Here is a 16,385-nt window from a genome sequence, read left to right as displayed (position 1 = left end):
TGGTGATATACGTATGAATATCTTCCTCAAAATGAGCAAGGTCCACTGTAACTTATACTTTGCCAAATTTAATTATTGATTGATTAATCAATTCGGGGTGACTTGTCAATAAGTATTACATTAATGTTGGTTCTTAACGTTTATAAGTTTCTCAATCCACTTTCTAGCAAAATCGGTCTTGGTCGATGACTTTGGAGCAGCAGTAAGCATTAGTTAGCCCCCGTTTATTGCGGTAGTAGAACAATTCGAACCAACTGTTCTTTCAGTCAGCTTTCAGTGAATGCCAGGCAGCCAGGGCTATAATTTTTTTAGATTTACTGTGTTTAGTAAATAAAAGTGAGAAATTGCCGCTAATAAGCAAATTAATGTATTAGAAATGTTACTTGGTTGATGATTCTTACGAAACAGGACGGAATGTTTAGTGAGAAAACTTTTTTTGTCGATGAAGCATTATAACTTTCAAATTCGCATTTATATCAAGCGTTAGTGGTATAACGGTTAGCATTGTTGCCTTCCAAGCAATAGACCCGGGTTCGACTCCCGGCTAACGCACTCCCTTTTTATTCACTTGAACTTTGATTTTTCACTTTTTCATAACAGGATGTGTAATTGATAAATATTTTCTCGCTAAGGTTTCATTTTTCATTGGTTTAGTTTTCCCTAGCGATTATAGCTGTTAGAGCTTGCTTCTCTTTGAACACGACTTAGCATCATCGAAATCATAGAAATTACGCTATTAAACTTTAATGTAGCCTCTCCGTACGTTGAATGGTAGTTAAGTTACTCAGCAAAGATGAAATACTAAAACAGGAAAAAATTTTGTCAATTTGATCCAATATTATATTGTAGTCATAAGCATACTGCATACACTGTTAAAGACAACATTGTTACTAGGGTACCAGTTGGACAGTGTTTACGGAAGAAGTAATAATTCATCTACAATTCCTGAACCAATTAATTTTCTTTTAAATTTTTTAAAATATTATTTAATAAATAATCTTCCTGTTTCTTGAGAGCGTTACGGACAAATTCACATCATCTAATTCGCTGCTTTTAAAGGAGTCCTCCCTGGTAAAGACGCCGTGTTAAACAAGTTTGATATATTAGAAATTAAAGTTATCATTTTCAAGCGTTAGTGGTATAACGGTTAGCATTGTTGCCTTCCAAGCAATAGACCCGGGTTCGACTCCCGGCTAACGCACTCCCTTTTTTTTTTTTACAAATTTCCAAGAAATCTTTATTTGCGCTAAATTCGTTTGTCATTCCTGGTAAAACGCCGGGGTGAAATACTTGGGTATATAGGGAAAAAAAGCTCCAATTTTCAAGCGTTAGTGGTATAACGGTTAGCATTGTTGCCTTCCAAGCAATAGACCCGGGTTCGACTCCCGGCTAACGCACTCCCTTTTTTGCAAACTTACAAGAAAACTTTATTTGCGTTTAATTCGTCGCATGCTGTAAAATTTATTTAAAATTTTCCCGCTCCATTTACACTTTTCTTTTATTTAACTTGCGCTAGACCTTACAGTACATTTCCCTTACGTAGCTGTTGTTCCAGGTTATTCGCAAACGTGGCCCCTCCTAGTTATCTCTTCGCCTTCTTCGGTATGTTCTTATTTTAAAAAACTCCTGCAAATTTCGTTTGTTATGGAAATACGAAAATCCAACCATGAATTCCAATGTGTTGGTCCCCAATTCTGAATTGAATGTCTATAAATGCAAGAAAATGAGAGAGCACCCACTTTTGGGAGCTTGTCAACATTCACTGTAAAACGATCAAATTTAACACGGTATGGAGACTTCCACGTGCGAAAAAAGAGCTATTGCACTTCCTGAAATAAGTCACAACATGGTAACACAATTTTCTACAGAGCCTTATATATAAGAGTTCTTTCTTTCATCATGAAGGCATGTAGTTTTACTCATACCCCATTTTCTTGCTTTTTTCCTTGTTTAAGCCCACCCATTTCTAGTCCCTTAGTACCGCCCTCTTTCCTCTCGGAATGAGATACTTTTTATTCCCTAGATTTTGGATGTACATAACTCAACATTTCAAACCGCATTTGAGAGACTCCCATACTAGTGTTACCAAGCAATGTGCAGTATTCCATCTGAGTTTCTCAAGTAATAAAAGAGACTGCATTTCTAAAGGTAAGTCATCAAAATACATTTGTAGGCTATATTATTATATTCCTATTAGCTGCTGGAAATATATAAAATCGTTCATTTCGATTCATTTGAGTATTTGTATCAGTAGGCCTAGATAAGTACTGTCTTTATTAGATCAGTTTGTTTTTATTATTGATTTCATTAGGTTGTTCATAATGTTGTGAAATATGTTTTTCTTTATTAAATATTGTTAGATTAAACTAAATCATAAATGTGTAATTCAATAACTCATGTGGATGAATTCAATTATAGCGATGTCCACTGATTGCCGTCTAAAAAATCCCGAAAATCCCGTAAAATCCAAGCAAATGAAGAACCACGAATCTTTGTGTCTTCCGCTTCTGGATCAGTTTAGGTGAGCGACCTATCACATATTTTCTAAAATCCCTTAACCTTGAAAAACCTATTATTTCCCCTATCCAATTGCAATCCACCCCACCTTATTATTCCAAAGTCAAGTTGCCGTGATTTTCTTCCAGCTGATGGATAGATGATTGATGGGTCTCGGTCTTGATACATTTCATCACAAGGGGGCAGAGCGCATAACCTTGAAAAGAGGAGATGAATTTAATCATTTTTTACCTTTAAGGGATGGCAGCAGCAATAAGATTTGGTGGAGAGTGTTTGCCCTGTTGATGATAGCCACGGTTGCTACCAGATTTTATAAACTCGACCAGCCAGATCACGTCTGGTAATGCCATTAAATTGAATTTGATGACATTGGCATCGATTATTAATCACCAGATAGCATTTTAAAATTACAGTTGGGATGAAGCACATTTTGGGAAATATGCAAATTTTTACATCAACCGGACATTCTTTTTTGACGTGCATCCTCCACTTGGAAAGGTATAACTTCGTATAGGTATTTTTTTAAATTGAGCTAGTTTGTAATCTTAAAATTATTAGATGCTTATTGGACTCTTCGGATACCTTGATGGCTACAACGGATCCTTTCATTTTGATAAACCAGGAGATAAATTCGAAGATCACCAATACATGGGAATGCGAATAGTAAGTTCACATTAAATAGGATCACCACCCACATTCTTATGGTCTCGTTTCCGTTCTCAATTATTTTTCATTAATAATGGAACTCTTAATCAATTTCCTATTTAGGGCTGTGCTGTGATGGGAGCTCTTTTGGTTCCTCTCTCCTTTCTGACTGTATGGGAGATGACTTTCTCCCTTCCAGCTTCTACATTAAGCGGTTTGCTGATTCTCTTGGGTACGCGTTATAATTTTCTAGTTCTAGAAAATATATCGGGCGTCAATAAATACGGAATCTATTTCAATGCTGTTAGATCACGGAATGTTGACATTGAACCGCTTCATTCTGCTGGATCCGCCAATGTTATTTTTTATCTCTGCGTCAGTCTACACAATGGTTAAATTTCATAATCAGAGGCATCGGTAAGATCTGAAATCTTTTTTTTTTAATTCTTTTTATTTTTAGTATGTGCCTTATAATGTTCATTCTTATTTAACAGACCGTTCAGTTTGCCGTGGTGGTTATGGCTGTCTTCCATGGGCGTTATGCTATCATGTTCCGTCGCCGTAAAATTTGTTGGAATATTTGTCGTCATCTTCGTCGGATTTCGTACCATTGCGGATTTGTGGGAAATTCTTGGAGATATTTCACGCCCCGTGGTATTCTTTTGGCATCATTTTTACAACATCTCTTGCACGGCTCCTTACCTAATAATTCTATATTGAACGTACAGACTTACACCGTGAAGCATTTTATGGCCCGGGCTTTATGTCTGATTGTCATTCCAACATTGTTGTACATGGGCATTTTTTATATCCATTTGGCGGTGCTAAATAATAGCGGACCGGGAGACGGATTTTACAGTTCGGCTTTTCAGGTCGGTCTCAAAGGAAACTACCTCCATGATGGCAGTACACCAAGAGGTGAATATATAGTATTAATTATTGAATATTTTTAACTATGGAAACAACGTAAGCGAAAATGATTAACATGGCATTCATCTATTTGTTCTTATGTGCTCACAGAGGTTGCCTATGGCGCAATTTTAACGCTGAAAAATTCTGTTACGAGTGGTGCCTATTTGCACTCTCACGATCATTTGTACCCAGAAGAAATCGGAGGAGGCCAACAGCAAATCACCACCTATGCGCACAAGGACGAAAACAATCAGTGGCATATCAAAAGACACAACAAAATGCCTCCGAGTTGGAACAGCACAAAACCTGTGGATTTCGTGCGACACGGAGATTTGCTGCGACTCGAACATTTTGTAACTGGTCGAAATTTGCACGCGCACAGAGTATTGGCCCCCATTACAATCAAACAGTTTCAAGTCACCGGATATGGACTGGTTAGTATGGCCCCAATTTTAAATTTCTTCTCATGGAGGAGGCCGTTCAAAAGTTATCTCACCCATTCCGTCTTTTCCCCTTTTCACCTTTCAGACCCATGTAAAATTTTCTCCCACCCTCCGACCCCAACCGTGACGTAATAACACATGTCAAACTAATTTGTTATAATTCTAGGATGGAGTTGGGGATACCAATGACATTTGGCGCGTGGAAATTGAAGACGGCGAACAAAATCAAGTACTGGAAACAATGGTTCATCGTTTTAGATTGATTCACTACAATTTGGGATGTGCTTTAACTTGCACGAAAAAGAAACTTCCCGCATGGTAAGAACGAATAACAGAGAGTTTTTCCGCCCAGGTTTCATTTCACATTTTCTAATCAAAATGATTCGGATGTTTAGGGGCTTTGAACAAGATGAAGTAACCTGTAACCCAAATAAGAGAGACCCTAATGCGATTTGGAATATCGAGGAAAACATCTTCCCTCGCCGTAAAACGTGTTTTAACTTTTATTTAAAAATGGCTTGGTTAATTGATTTCATTTCATTTTCAGTTCCCAACGTTTCTTTCCGCTCGTACGAGAAAAACTTCTTTCAGCGTTTTATCGAATCGCACGTTGTTTTAATCAATGGCAATTCTGCCTTAAAACCGAAAGAAGGAGAAGCTACTTCTAAGCCTTGGATGTGGCCAATTAATTTAAGGGTATTGAAGCAAAATCTAAAATAAAATAGAGACAGTCAATAATGAAATTTAATCAACCTGTGTAGGGTCAGTTCTTTTCTGGAGGCAAATTGCAGGTTTACTTATTAGGCAATCCCATCATCTGGTGGGGTAATTTAGTCTTCATGGTGTTTTACATAATTCTGTGGGTGTCTGTTGGAGTTCGAGAAAAAAGAGGAGTGGTGATGACGCCGAGAGAAATCCGTGAGAATAAATTTGCTTCATCAATCAATTGCTATAAAATATGAAACTTAAATTTTTAATTTATATTTGTTGCGCAATCAGTGTTGCAGAATAGAGCACTATCTGCTTGCGGTTGGCTTTGGCTCGGTTGGTTACTCCACTACCTTCCATTTTGGGGAATGACTCGCGTACTCTACTTTCATCATTACTTTCCTGCATTGCTTTTTTCGAGCATGATGACAGGTAGGCTAATAAAGACCTATGTCACCTAATCTTATAACGATGATGTAAGGTGTTGTATTGACACCTATCGCTATTTTTCTACAAACATTTCTTTAGGAATTCTTCTTGATTATGCAATGGAGTCCATTCCTCTTTCCCTGCCTCAAAAAATGTTCAACTCAACATACATTTCCATTTTATCCGGAGCACTGGTGATTTTATTTTACAGGTGATTCTTTCAATGCGATAATTGTTTCAATCAGGCTTATTAATTTGTTTGTTTGTTTGTTTTCTTTCTGTTAGTTTTTATTTATTCTCACCACTTGTGTACGGATTAGTGAGATATGCGGATTCAAATTCTACCATGCACCATTTACATTGGCTATCTACTTGGGAATTCTAAAAAAATCCAGTAGTTAATAGTAATTTCTTCTTTAAAACAGTATTATCGTGTTTGGTCAGATCCCGTTAACAGCAAATTTCATCCAAATTCAAATTCACGATCCATCAATCAATAAAATCTTGAAGTCGAATTTATTTCGCTGTAATTAAATAACATGAATCGTGCTTGAATTGACCATTGCTTCATTGTGTTGGTGAGCTAATCAACCGCAATGCTAGCACACAATCTGAATAATAAATGTTTTACGTGGAACTATTTTGAGAACGTTTTCTTTTTTATTCCGTTTCATTCGAATCAAATGTATGCGCAGTTTGCGCACAAGTTAAATATTTAAAGACCATACATTTTCCCGCGCTTATACGTGTAGTCAGCATTATAAGTTACTTCATCAGTGATAAAGTAATAAGGACATGCCGATTCGGAGTAATTTAAACCTGCATGAATAAACAGTCAATATATTTCCGTTAGCGCTGAAATCCTTAAAAATAGTGGAAACATCGACCGGCCTCAAGGCTATCAAGCGTTACTTGCACAGATAACAGAGCAGAGATATTTGTCTGAGAGGCTTACGGCAGCAGTACTTCATCATCGCTCTTGCGGTGAAGCTGTGGGAATACAGGGCAAACCGTAGGAATACAGTAAGTCTCATTAAACTTTTTTTTTTAATCTTTAATTAAAGTTGGTTTTGAAATATTGATTAATAGCGGTATTTGCTACACTTAGACCTTAATTTAAAAAATACCTAGCAAATTACCTATTCATAAATCTAGCTAAAGCATTGTAAAAATCTCAATCAATATGGGAAACTTACCGGTATATTGATTTTAAGTTTGTATGTTTATACAACAGTATTTGCCATTAATTTAATTAATTTTTTTAGATTAAACTTATTATTTTGTTATCGTGGGCTACTAGCTAACCTGGTTCTTATTTGTTTTTCTCGACACAGTATATCAACCTCTAGTTCTACATTTGCGACGTTTTACGTATTCCACGTCATCGGAACCATGAAAGAAAAAGAAAGTCCATCAACGCGTTCCGTAGATTCACCCCCCATCAAATGCCTCGACAAGCAATCTTCCTCTAAGCCATACTCTCGGCCAGAATTCACTCAACAGTTCAGGTAAGCGACCTTCAGACTATTCTTCACCTTGAAATGTTTGTGTTCCGTCATGCACGCTCCTTTTCATCCGATGCACCTCATCACGTAATTACAAATGCCAAGTCCCTCTGCTTACCTCGCATGATTGATGCGCACATATAAATATAAGAGAAACCCAAATATATATGTTGTATAGCCTTGAGGCCATTTGAGGCTGCTGATGGACGACGTGATGGAATATTATTTACTCGTTTCAAAGGGAGAACTCCAGCGGCAAAGTATGGTGGACCATATTTATTGTTTTGATGGTAGCTACGGTAGCTGTCCGGTTTTACAAATTACATTATCCAGAACAAGTTTGGTAAGTTTAATTGATTTTAAAGAAGTCAATAAAAAAACTCGTAATAAAATTTTTATGGGTGATGGCGTGATCTCGGTAGCTGGGATGAGACACATTTCGGAAGGCACGCAAATCAATATCTTCAACGAACTTTCTTCTTTGACGTTCATCCTCCTCTGGGCAAAGTACTGTCTAAATATTCAATTAAAGGATCTTTTATGATTATTTAAAATCTAATGTGACTTTTAAACCTACTTATGTAGATGATTATTGCATTATTTGGGTACTTGGATGGATACGACGGTTCCTTTTGGTTTGAGGTAGGTTAATATAAATTACTTGCGCATCACTAAACATTCATAATTATTAAAATGAATATAAATATTAGGTCGGGAAAAAATACGGAGACGCCTCTTACATGGGAATGCGTATAGTAAGTAAACATTGCTGAATATTTGCCCGATTTTATTTTAGGTTATGCTTGTTTTTAAATGAAATTATTCATTGGAAAAATATAGAACTACTTCACAAAATTGATTTTTTTATAGGGTTGTGCGATAATGGGAGCTTTAGTAGTTCCTCTCTCCTTCCTGTCAATGTGGGAAATGACTTCATCGTTACCAGCATCCACCTTCACTGCCCTTTGCTTAATTTTTGGTAAATAAGATTCCTCAGACTTTAAAAAATTAAGTTGCATTAATAAAAAATCGTCGCATCTGACACGGTGGACAAATTAAGTTTTAGACTGCAATTTTTAATTTCCTGAAAAGATGATGAATGATTCATTTTCTTTACTTTCAATAGACAACTCGTTGGTGGTGTTGAATCGCTTTATACTTCTTGATCCGCTGATGCTGTTCTTCATTGCAGCTACTGTCTTTTCTATGGCTCATTTCAACCAACAAAAAAGGTATCATTGCAAACGTTACGTGGTCACTTCAAAAAAGGTTGTTTGTATGCATTATAAGCATTATTTCTTTTTCTTTTTGCTCCACAGATCTTTTAGTTTTCGCTGGTGGTTCTGGTTATCATCAACGGGCATATTTATGGCGGGAGCTTTCAGCATCAAATTTGTTGGATTGTTTCTCGTTTTCTTGGTGGGAATTCGAGCCATCTACGACTTGTGGATTATTCTTGGCGATATGTCACGGCCAGTGGTAAATTAGTTAACGCTTATATGCGAAAAAAAATCCCACAACATCATTTACTCTTAACACACCCCTTTTCTCTCTGGAATTTTAGATTTATACAGTTAAACATTTCCTTGCAAGAGCTCTGTGTCTTATTGCGCTTCCTGTCGCTTTGTATGTCGCCATATTTTACGTTCATTTGAAAATTCTTCATCTTGGTGGAGAAGAAGATGAATTTTACAGTTCTGCTTTCCAAGTCAGTCTCAAAGGCAATATGTTCCACAACTCTACTGGTCCTAGAGGTATTTATGTTTTTATAAATTGATTTTATTTGAACCGCCATCATTTCAACATGTCATTTCAAATCTAAATTTAGAGGTTGCATATGGAGCTGTTATCAGGCTGAAGAATAACGTTCTTGAGGGTCAATATCTTCATTCACATCGACAGCTATATCCGGTCGGCGCTAGACAGCAGCAAATCACTACGGTCTATATCAGAGATCCAAACAACCGATGGTTCATCAAAAGACACAACCAATCATCTCCGCTTTGGAACGCTACCGATCCTATCGACTTTGTCCGTAACGGGGATTTGGTTCGGATCGAGCATCGAACAACAGGGCGCAATATTCACGTTCACAGAGGACCAGCGCCTATTTCGAATAAAATGTACCAAGTGACTGGTTTCGGAGTGGTAAGCCCTTGATTCTAACTGCATTCACTCTTCAATTAAATCATTTGTTAAATTTTCTTTTCGATGGAATAGAAAGGTGAAGGTAACGACGATGATTTCTGGCGAATCGAAATCGAAGGTGCTGCAGAAGGCGAAATTCTGGAAATAGTGCGACACAGCTTCCGGTTGGTGAGCCCAAACAACAAGTGCGTCCTTACTTCGACGACTAAGAATTTGCCCGAGTGGGGGTTCGGCTCTGCTGAAGTGGCTTGCAATCCGAAAATTCACGACGACCGCGCCTACTGGCACATCGACGATAACCGCTATCCACGCCGTATGTTGAATTATAATTTTTCATTATAAGTTCATACAAAGTGACCATATCGCTCTTTTTCGTCTTATATAGTTCCAAATGTGAGCTACACTATATACGAGCTGAGTTTCCTCCAGCGATTCATCGAGTCACATCAGAATATGTTTATGGGCAACGCCGGATTCAGACCCAGGATAAGTGATTTTCAGTCCAGACCGTGGATGTGGCCCATCAACTTCAGGGTATAGTAGAAGCGGACGTGAATTCACACGCAACTCTGTGTACTTTGAACGTTTCACTTTTGTTCCACAGGGTCAGTTCTTTTCAGTGGAGGGATCAGTGATCTACCTTCTCGGCAATCCAATCATCTGGTGGGGACACTGTCTGTGCTTCTTCTTTTACTTTATTCTCTGGGTCGTGAATGCCGTCATCGAGAAGCGCTCCGTTGTTTTGTCTGACAAGCAAATGAGTAAGTGTCATAACATGTACAATCTGTATTTTTCTTAATTGGATTTGTTCAAAAATTTATTTACGGAATTATTAGTGTTGCAAAGGAGAACACTGAATACGTGCAAATGGCTATTTATTGGCTTTCTATGTCACTACGCTCCATTTTGGCCAATGGCACGCATCTTATATTTTCATCATTATTTCCCGGCTCTCCTCTTCTCCAACATGATTTCAGGTAAGAAAAAAATGTTTGATTTCAACCTTTTATTTGCATTAATCTCTCACCTCAATTTGGATACATTCACTTTTTAACGTAGGAATGATGCTGCACTATCTTTTGGAAACTTTTTCGGACAAAATTTCTCGAAAGTTTTATACATACTTTATAAGTGGGCTAATTTTAATATATTTCTACAGGTATACAATTAATTTTTTATGCATATTTTAAATGGTTTAAACTCAAAAGTTTCTAAAATCTCTTTCTTTATTTTATAGCTTCTACTTATTTACTCCAATTACTTACGGATATCCTAACCGGCCATCCCAATACAATGACTCGCAAATGTATGGCATGAAATGGATACCTAGTTGGGAATTTTAGCTGGACAATTTACAAGGAAAAGAATTTCACCATGAGGCATATTCAACATTTATGAGTGTGTTATAGATTTCAAAATTTTTTTAATGGACATTAAGAAAATTGAAATACATTTTACTTAACTCTTTCTCATTAAAACATTTCAACAGCATACATGGGCTGTATTAATAATTATTAACTAGATAAAACTGTTTTGTTGGGTTGTGTAAGAAGAATCGTTGTTTTGATTTTTGAATTTCTTAGAACGCCAAGTTTAGGTGATGCTCGCTAGGTGTCACTTTTGTTTTCAAAATGTTGTATACATTGAGCCCACTTTTTGCTGTCAAAGAGAAAAAAAGAAAAAGAAGAAGTGTAGGCAGTAAAAAAACTTAGACTGTCAAAAGAAATCAAATTCTGTATGTAATCAACAACAACCAGCATCTCAGATTGCATAATGATAATCATTTTTGCTGGTTCAAGTCCTGTGGGCTGTGCCTGTGTCTCTTGGTGCTTTTAACCCTGCTTGGAATTTCATACGCCGCGGGCATTTCCAATCGTGCTTGGAGTTAAATTTTGGCTCCCCTTGTCAAACTGTGACTCTCTAGCTCTAAGGAAGCAGTCTCACTTTTGCCTTCCTTTGCTGTAGGTCATTTTCAATTTTCACTGACGATTCTGCAGGTAAAAATTTCTTACTTTTCTCAACTTGATGACAACTTATGTTGTACCAAAAACAATTCAGCATTCAAATGTTTTTTTGTTGATTGAACACACATTAATTTGTTGTTGACACAAAATTTGTAGTTGTAATTTACAAATGTCATTGTCTCATCTTATATAGTATCGTATTGTATGGATAACATCATATTGTCATGTATATTAAAACATTTACAATTTTACATCATCGTAAGCATTATATTTCATTTTGAAAGGTCGAAAAAAAATGACGAAAGCCGAGGATGCTACATCGGCGTGTGCTTCAAGGTCAAGTGAAAAGCCAAAGAAACTACACCGGGATGCGGCGCATGACAGGTGAGCGACCGCGCTAAGTGTGTCCTTGAGCGAGTGCACGGGCTAGCTGCCCAGATCGTTCACACCTGCGAGCCAGACGGCCAGGCCAGCTTTATTTGTATTCTTATGTGGAAATCTGGGCGGATGCTCATGGCAACAACCCTAAAACTTTTACATAAATTTTTTTAAAGATACGAATTAGGAAAATGTAACCGTGTTGCTAAAACTTGCTCACAAGTATGAAATTTTGTCACTTTTATTAATAAGAGCTGGATGCGGACATCCAGTTTCAAAACTCGAATGTAGAAAGATTGCTTAAAAAACATACGAATTTTAACAGAATACATAAATAGGCTGCGCTCACTTGACTTATGAGAGCCTTAAATTTAGACAGCTGATTTACTTAGGAAAATAATTACAATTTTTCTTGAATAATAGTGGAAAAAATAACGCCGGAATGTGGTGGACTTTATTTGGACTGATTTTAATCGCAACGGCTGCAACTCGCTTCTACAAGCTCGATCAACCTGACCATATTTGGTAAAAAAGAATATGCAGATTTTATCCATAAAGGTTGTCGATTCCGAGTCGATTCAATAATATTTTTTTATCATTGTAGCTGGGATGAGACTCATTTTGGAAAATTTGGAGGCTACTACATCAACCGAACTTTCTTTTTCGATGTTCATCCCCCACTTGGCAAGGTAATTTTATCTCTGAGACAATTTTAACATTCATAATTTGTCTAACGTTTGTGTTTAAATTTCTAGATGCTTATTGGCCTTTTTGGTTATCTGGACGGGTACAACGCTACTTTTGCCTTTGAGAAACCTGGAGACAAATATGAAGATTATCCTTACATGGGAATGCGAGCGGTATGTTTTCTTTGATTGGAAAATTCTCTTCTCAGTCTCACAAATGTTTTTTTCACGTTCGATTCCAGGGTTGTGCCATAATGGGAGCTCTTTTGGTCCCTCTTTCCTTTTTGACTGTGTGGGAAATGACTTTTTCCCTTTCAGCTGCTACTTTTGCTGGCATTTCAATTCTTTTAGGTAATATTCCCATCGATTCATTTTTCTAAATGTACAACTTTTCAAGTAAAATATTTTTCTTCTTTTCTTTAGACCATGGTATGCTTACGCTGAATCGATACATTTTATTGGATCCTCCTCTGCTATTCTTCATATCTGCTTCCGTCTACGCCACAGTCAAGTTCCACAATCAACGTGATCGGTAAGATTTTCATTATCTGATCTCTGTACTTATATTAATGTGTTTATGCATTTTGTATTTTATTTTATTTTTGAATCGCAGGGCTTTTAGTTTTCCCTGGTGGTTCTGGCTGTCGGCTACAGGGGCCATGTTGGTTGGTTCAGTTGCCGTCAAATTCGTCGGTGTCTTTGTTGTTTTTCTTGTCGGATTCCGAGCCATCGCAGATCTTTGGGAAATTCTTGGCGATCTCTCACGTCCTGTGGTATGCATTTCTGCCAATTTTTTTGAAATTCTCTCTCTTAGTAAAATTGATCTATTTTTGATTCATTTAGAGTTACACCGTTAAACATTTTATGGCGAGGGCGTTATGTTTGATTGCGTTTCCAGTCGTACTATATATGGGCATTTTCTACATCCATCTGCAAGTTTTGTACCTGAGTGGCCCGGGTGATGGATACTTCAGCTCCGCCTTCCAAACACATCTCGAAGGAAATTTTCTGCACAATGCTAGCACACCTCGCGGTACATTATCAGTAGCATTTTCAATTTCTGTAATCGGAGAATAATTGAACGATCCGTTTTTCCTTTCGTTAAAAATGCAGAAGTGGCTTATGGATCGTTGTTGACCTTGAAAAACAGTGTAACTGGTGGTGGATATTTGCATTCACACATGCATCTCTACCCCGCTGGAGTTGGAGCTAAGCAACAGCAAGTCACGACTTATTCTCATAAAGATGGTAATAATCGGTGGTTCATCAAGAAATTCAACAAACCTACGCCGCTTTGGAATAGTTCCGATCCTATTGAACTTGTGCGCAACGGTGACTTGATCCGGCTTGAACATCGTCCAACAAGGCGTAATTTGCATTCCCATAAAGAACCGGCCCCGGTTTCTCGAAAGCATTATCAAGTCACAGGATATGGAGAAGTATGTTCTATTCTCCATAATTAGTTGTAATGTTTGTGTAAATTTTTATTTTATTTTTGAAGAACGGAACAGGCGATGCTAATGATGTTTGGCGCTTAGTCATTGAAAGCGGAGCTGAGAATGAACCATTGGAAACTATGCGTCACAAGTTCAAACTTGTTCACTATCTACAGAATTGTGTTCTCTCAACCACTAAAAAGACACTGCCCAAATGGTATGATTACTACTTATTATTATTATTTGTTCTCTCTTATTATGATTGCATGATTATAGGGGTTATGAACAACAAGAGGTCACTTGCAATCCTAATCTCCGCGATGGGGCTGCCGTTTGGAACGTAGAAGACAATCGTTTTCCCCGCCGTAAGGAATTTTGACATTTCGCTTTACTAAACAAAAATAACTGAAAATTGTATTGTTTTGGTTACAGTGCCCAACGTTTCGTTCAGCGCCTACAAACTCAACTTCCTTCAACGCTTCCTCGAAGCTCATGCTGTCATGTTCAGTGGAAATGCGGGTCTCAAACCCAAAGATGGTGAATTGACCTCAAGACCTTGGATGTGGCCCATTAATCTGAGAGTAAGTTGAGCAAGAATAATAAATATCAGATTGCGGTTATTTATAATTTGAACTGAACGTTTTGTAGGGTCAATTTTTCTCAGCTGGTGAAGGAGTCAAAATTTATCTCTTGGGTAATCCAATCATCTGGTGGAGCAATTTAGTTTTTATGGGCTTTTACTTGACACTTTTTGCCGTCAAGTCTATTCGAGATAGGAGGGGTATAATTTCGTCTCCTCGACAATTGGGTAAGTGCATCTTTGTTTCCCACTAGACAGGATTTTTAATTAGGCATCTGTATTGATTTAAATAATAAATGGCTTATTGTTCTCTTTGTATCAACAGCGTTGCAGGAAAGAGCTCTGTCTGCGTGCGGATGGCTCTACATTGGATGGTTGTTGCACTATGTCCCATTTTGGGGAATGGGTCGTATTCTTTATTTCCATCATTATTTCCCTGCTTTGCTGTTTTCCAGCATGATGTCAGGTAATTTATTAATTTGGTTTGACTCTTCGCCTCTTTTGAGTCCGTTTTATCTCATTTTTCTCTGTTTATATTAGGAGTCGTTATTGACTATTTGGTGGAATCGATTCCGGAGCTCCTACCGTCCGGAATACGAAACAGTGCTTACCACATGCTAGTTGGTGTGATCGTGTCAGCACTTGTTTACAGGTTTATTCAAATTAATAATTCCAAGAGAATTGAGTTCTAATTGTTAAAATGTATTCTAAATTTTAGCTTTTACTTGTTTGCCCCGCTCACATACGGAATGAGTAGCGGACCTTCAACCGAGCCCAACTCAACAATGCACGGAATGCGTTGGCTTGAAACCTGGGAATTTTAAGAATGATCGACGAATTCACTTTTTTTAAATGGCAGTTTTCTTTCATGCCCATAACCCCCGTGAATCTCTTGATTTTTATCTTTTACAACTTCTTTGTTTAGCATAGTTGGTATCCGGTTTGAACAAAATTAAACATCAGCACAAGTTTTTGTGTCTTTGTTTAAATTATTATTTTCTCTTAAAGAAACTGATGATGAAATCACCATGAAACAAACAATGAACTTATTTATATTTTTACTTTAAAGAAGCGCAAAATATTTGCGCAAGGTCGCGTATTCCGATATTTAAACAAAGGAAATTCTGATAGCTAAATAAAAAGGGGAACTTGGGAGGGGGCAAAATCGCTTGGGCGCAGTTATGAGCTATGCAAAGCTTTCATTCTAAACCAATAGGAATGCAAATTTTACACATCAGCAAGCAAGGACTTACAAAGAAGCGTCATAGCTTGAATAATTTAAGCACCTTTTATGAAAAATTCGCTTGTTGAACTTTGTGAAAGGATAACGACAACGGCATGCGGAAGGGAAGGAAAAAATGTTCAGGGCATGAACTCAGAACAAGTCCTTCGGCTTCCCTCCATTAGATTTGAATCTGTAAAGACCTGTCTGGCAACAGCCAAGTCCGCCAGAATTCTTTTGAAAGATTCAACTGAATCAACAATTCTGCTCCAAGGCGATGCGGTAACAAAGAGCAAAGTACAAAAAGACAAATTGTTAGGCTACGAATCTGCCATTTGAGATCCAAATGCTGCATTCATTGTTGTACATATTCAATGCGAGTGTCCACAGTCACACTAGATTTTGACCTATTTCCCGAGAACAGCACCATTATTTCTCTTTGTCTGTATTCCCATTGAAGCAACGACAAGTCCCATGTGTGTAGAACAATGATTAATCGACATTTCCAACCCTCCAAAAAAATTTTTTTGATCCAGCAAGGCTATAGTGCGGTATTTTTCTTTTGAAACTTTCTAAGAAAAATTATCACTCATTTTTTTATGCTCCTCAATTTGATAGCTTAGAAAGAAAATTTTAACCTACATTAAACGCTTCTGGCGCCCACAATTTTAGATTCGAGCCATTCAAACCGCCATACGGCCTTCTGGCGTCGATCTGAAATTATATACGTCACTCACGTCCACCAGACATATACAGCATTGACTTACCTACCTGTACTTAAAAAAATAGAAATGATAATAATTCGTGAATGG

The 16,385-nt window shown here is 37.4% G+C and overlaps 3 protein-coding genes across 4 annotated transcripts; all 3 read left to right on the top strand.

Annotated features, from left to right (window-relative positions):
• The first annotated feature begins 1,612 nt into the window (after nt 1-1,612).
• On the top strand, nt 1,613-6,291 carry LOC124192761 (protein O-mannosyl-transferase 2-like). 2 transcript variants are annotated; one of them, XM_046586241.1, is made up of 17 exons: nt 1,613-1,849; nt 1,956-2,148; nt 2,419-2,521; nt 2,756-2,857; nt 2,931-3,015; nt 3,076-3,180; nt 3,286-3,394; nt 3,471-3,579; nt 3,657-3,816; nt 3,891-4,080; nt 4,183-4,508; nt 4,684-4,835; nt 4,913-5,213; nt 5,279-5,435; nt 5,517-5,657; nt 5,754-5,865; nt 5,940-6,291. In XM_046586241.1, exons 2-17 carry the CDS (start codon nt 2,001-2,003, stop codon nt 6,037-6,039), a joined length of 2,400 nt encoding a protein of 799 aa, XP_046442197.1. In that variant the 5' UTR covers nt 1,613-1,849; nt 1,956-2,000; the 3' UTR covers nt 6,040-6,291. The 2 variants fall into 2 exon arrangements, with proteins under 2 accessions (XP_046442197.1, XP_046442198.1); XM_046586242.1 differs by having other exon boundaries at nt 1,622-2,148; nt 4,913-5,001; nt 5,065-5,213.
• A 288-nt stretch (nt 6,292-6,579) lies between these two features.
• On the top strand, nt 6,580-10,774 carry LOC124192757 (protein O-mannosyl-transferase 2-like). Its single transcript, XM_046586232.1, has 17 exons — nt 6,580-6,677; nt 6,989-7,162; nt 7,401-7,502; nt 7,582-7,666; nt 7,745-7,801; nt 7,870-7,914; nt 8,030-8,138; nt 8,286-8,391; nt 8,479-8,638; nt 8,724-8,913; nt 8,988-9,307; nt 9,380-9,620; nt 9,693-9,841; nt 9,912-10,068; nt 10,144-10,284; nt 10,367-10,466; nt 10,545-10,774. Exons 2-17 carry the CDS (start codon nt 7,047-7,049, stop codon nt 10,648-10,650), a joined length of 2,184 nt encoding a protein of 727 aa, XP_046442188.1. The 5' UTR covers nt 6,580-6,677; nt 6,989-7,046; the 3' UTR covers nt 10,651-10,774.
• Nucleotides 10,775-10,928: 154 nt separating this feature from the next.
• Nucleotides 10,929-15,322, top strand: LOC124192756 (protein O-mannosyl-transferase 2-like). The gene is made up of 17 exons (XM_046586231.1): nt 10,929-11,304; nt 11,556-11,655; nt 12,073-12,174; nt 12,254-12,338; nt 12,405-12,509; nt 12,578-12,686; nt 12,759-12,867; nt 12,949-13,108; nt 13,179-13,368; nt 13,449-13,774; nt 13,837-13,988; nt 14,048-14,136; nt 14,204-14,352; nt 14,420-14,579; nt 14,677-14,817; nt 14,892-15,003; nt 15,070-15,322. The coding sequence occupies exons 2-17, from the start codon at nt 11,567-11,569 to the stop codon at nt 15,173-15,175; spliced, it is 2,184 nt and encodes a 727-aa protein (XP_046442187.1). The 5' UTR covers nt 10,929-11,304; nt 11,556-11,566; the 3' UTR covers nt 15,176-15,322.
• The last annotated feature ends 1,063 nt before the right edge of the window (nt 15,323-16,385 follow it).

Source organism: Daphnia pulex, chromosome 4 (assembly GCF_021134715.1).
Source record: "Daphnia pulex isolate KAP4 chromosome 4, ASM2113471v1".
In the NCBI taxonomy this organism is placed as follows: Eukaryota; Metazoa; Arthropoda; class Branchiopoda; order Diplostraca; family Daphniidae; genus Daphnia; species Daphnia pulex.
Note: the sequence above shows the minus strand (reverse complement) of the source record. Positions and strands in the feature narration are given on the sequence as shown.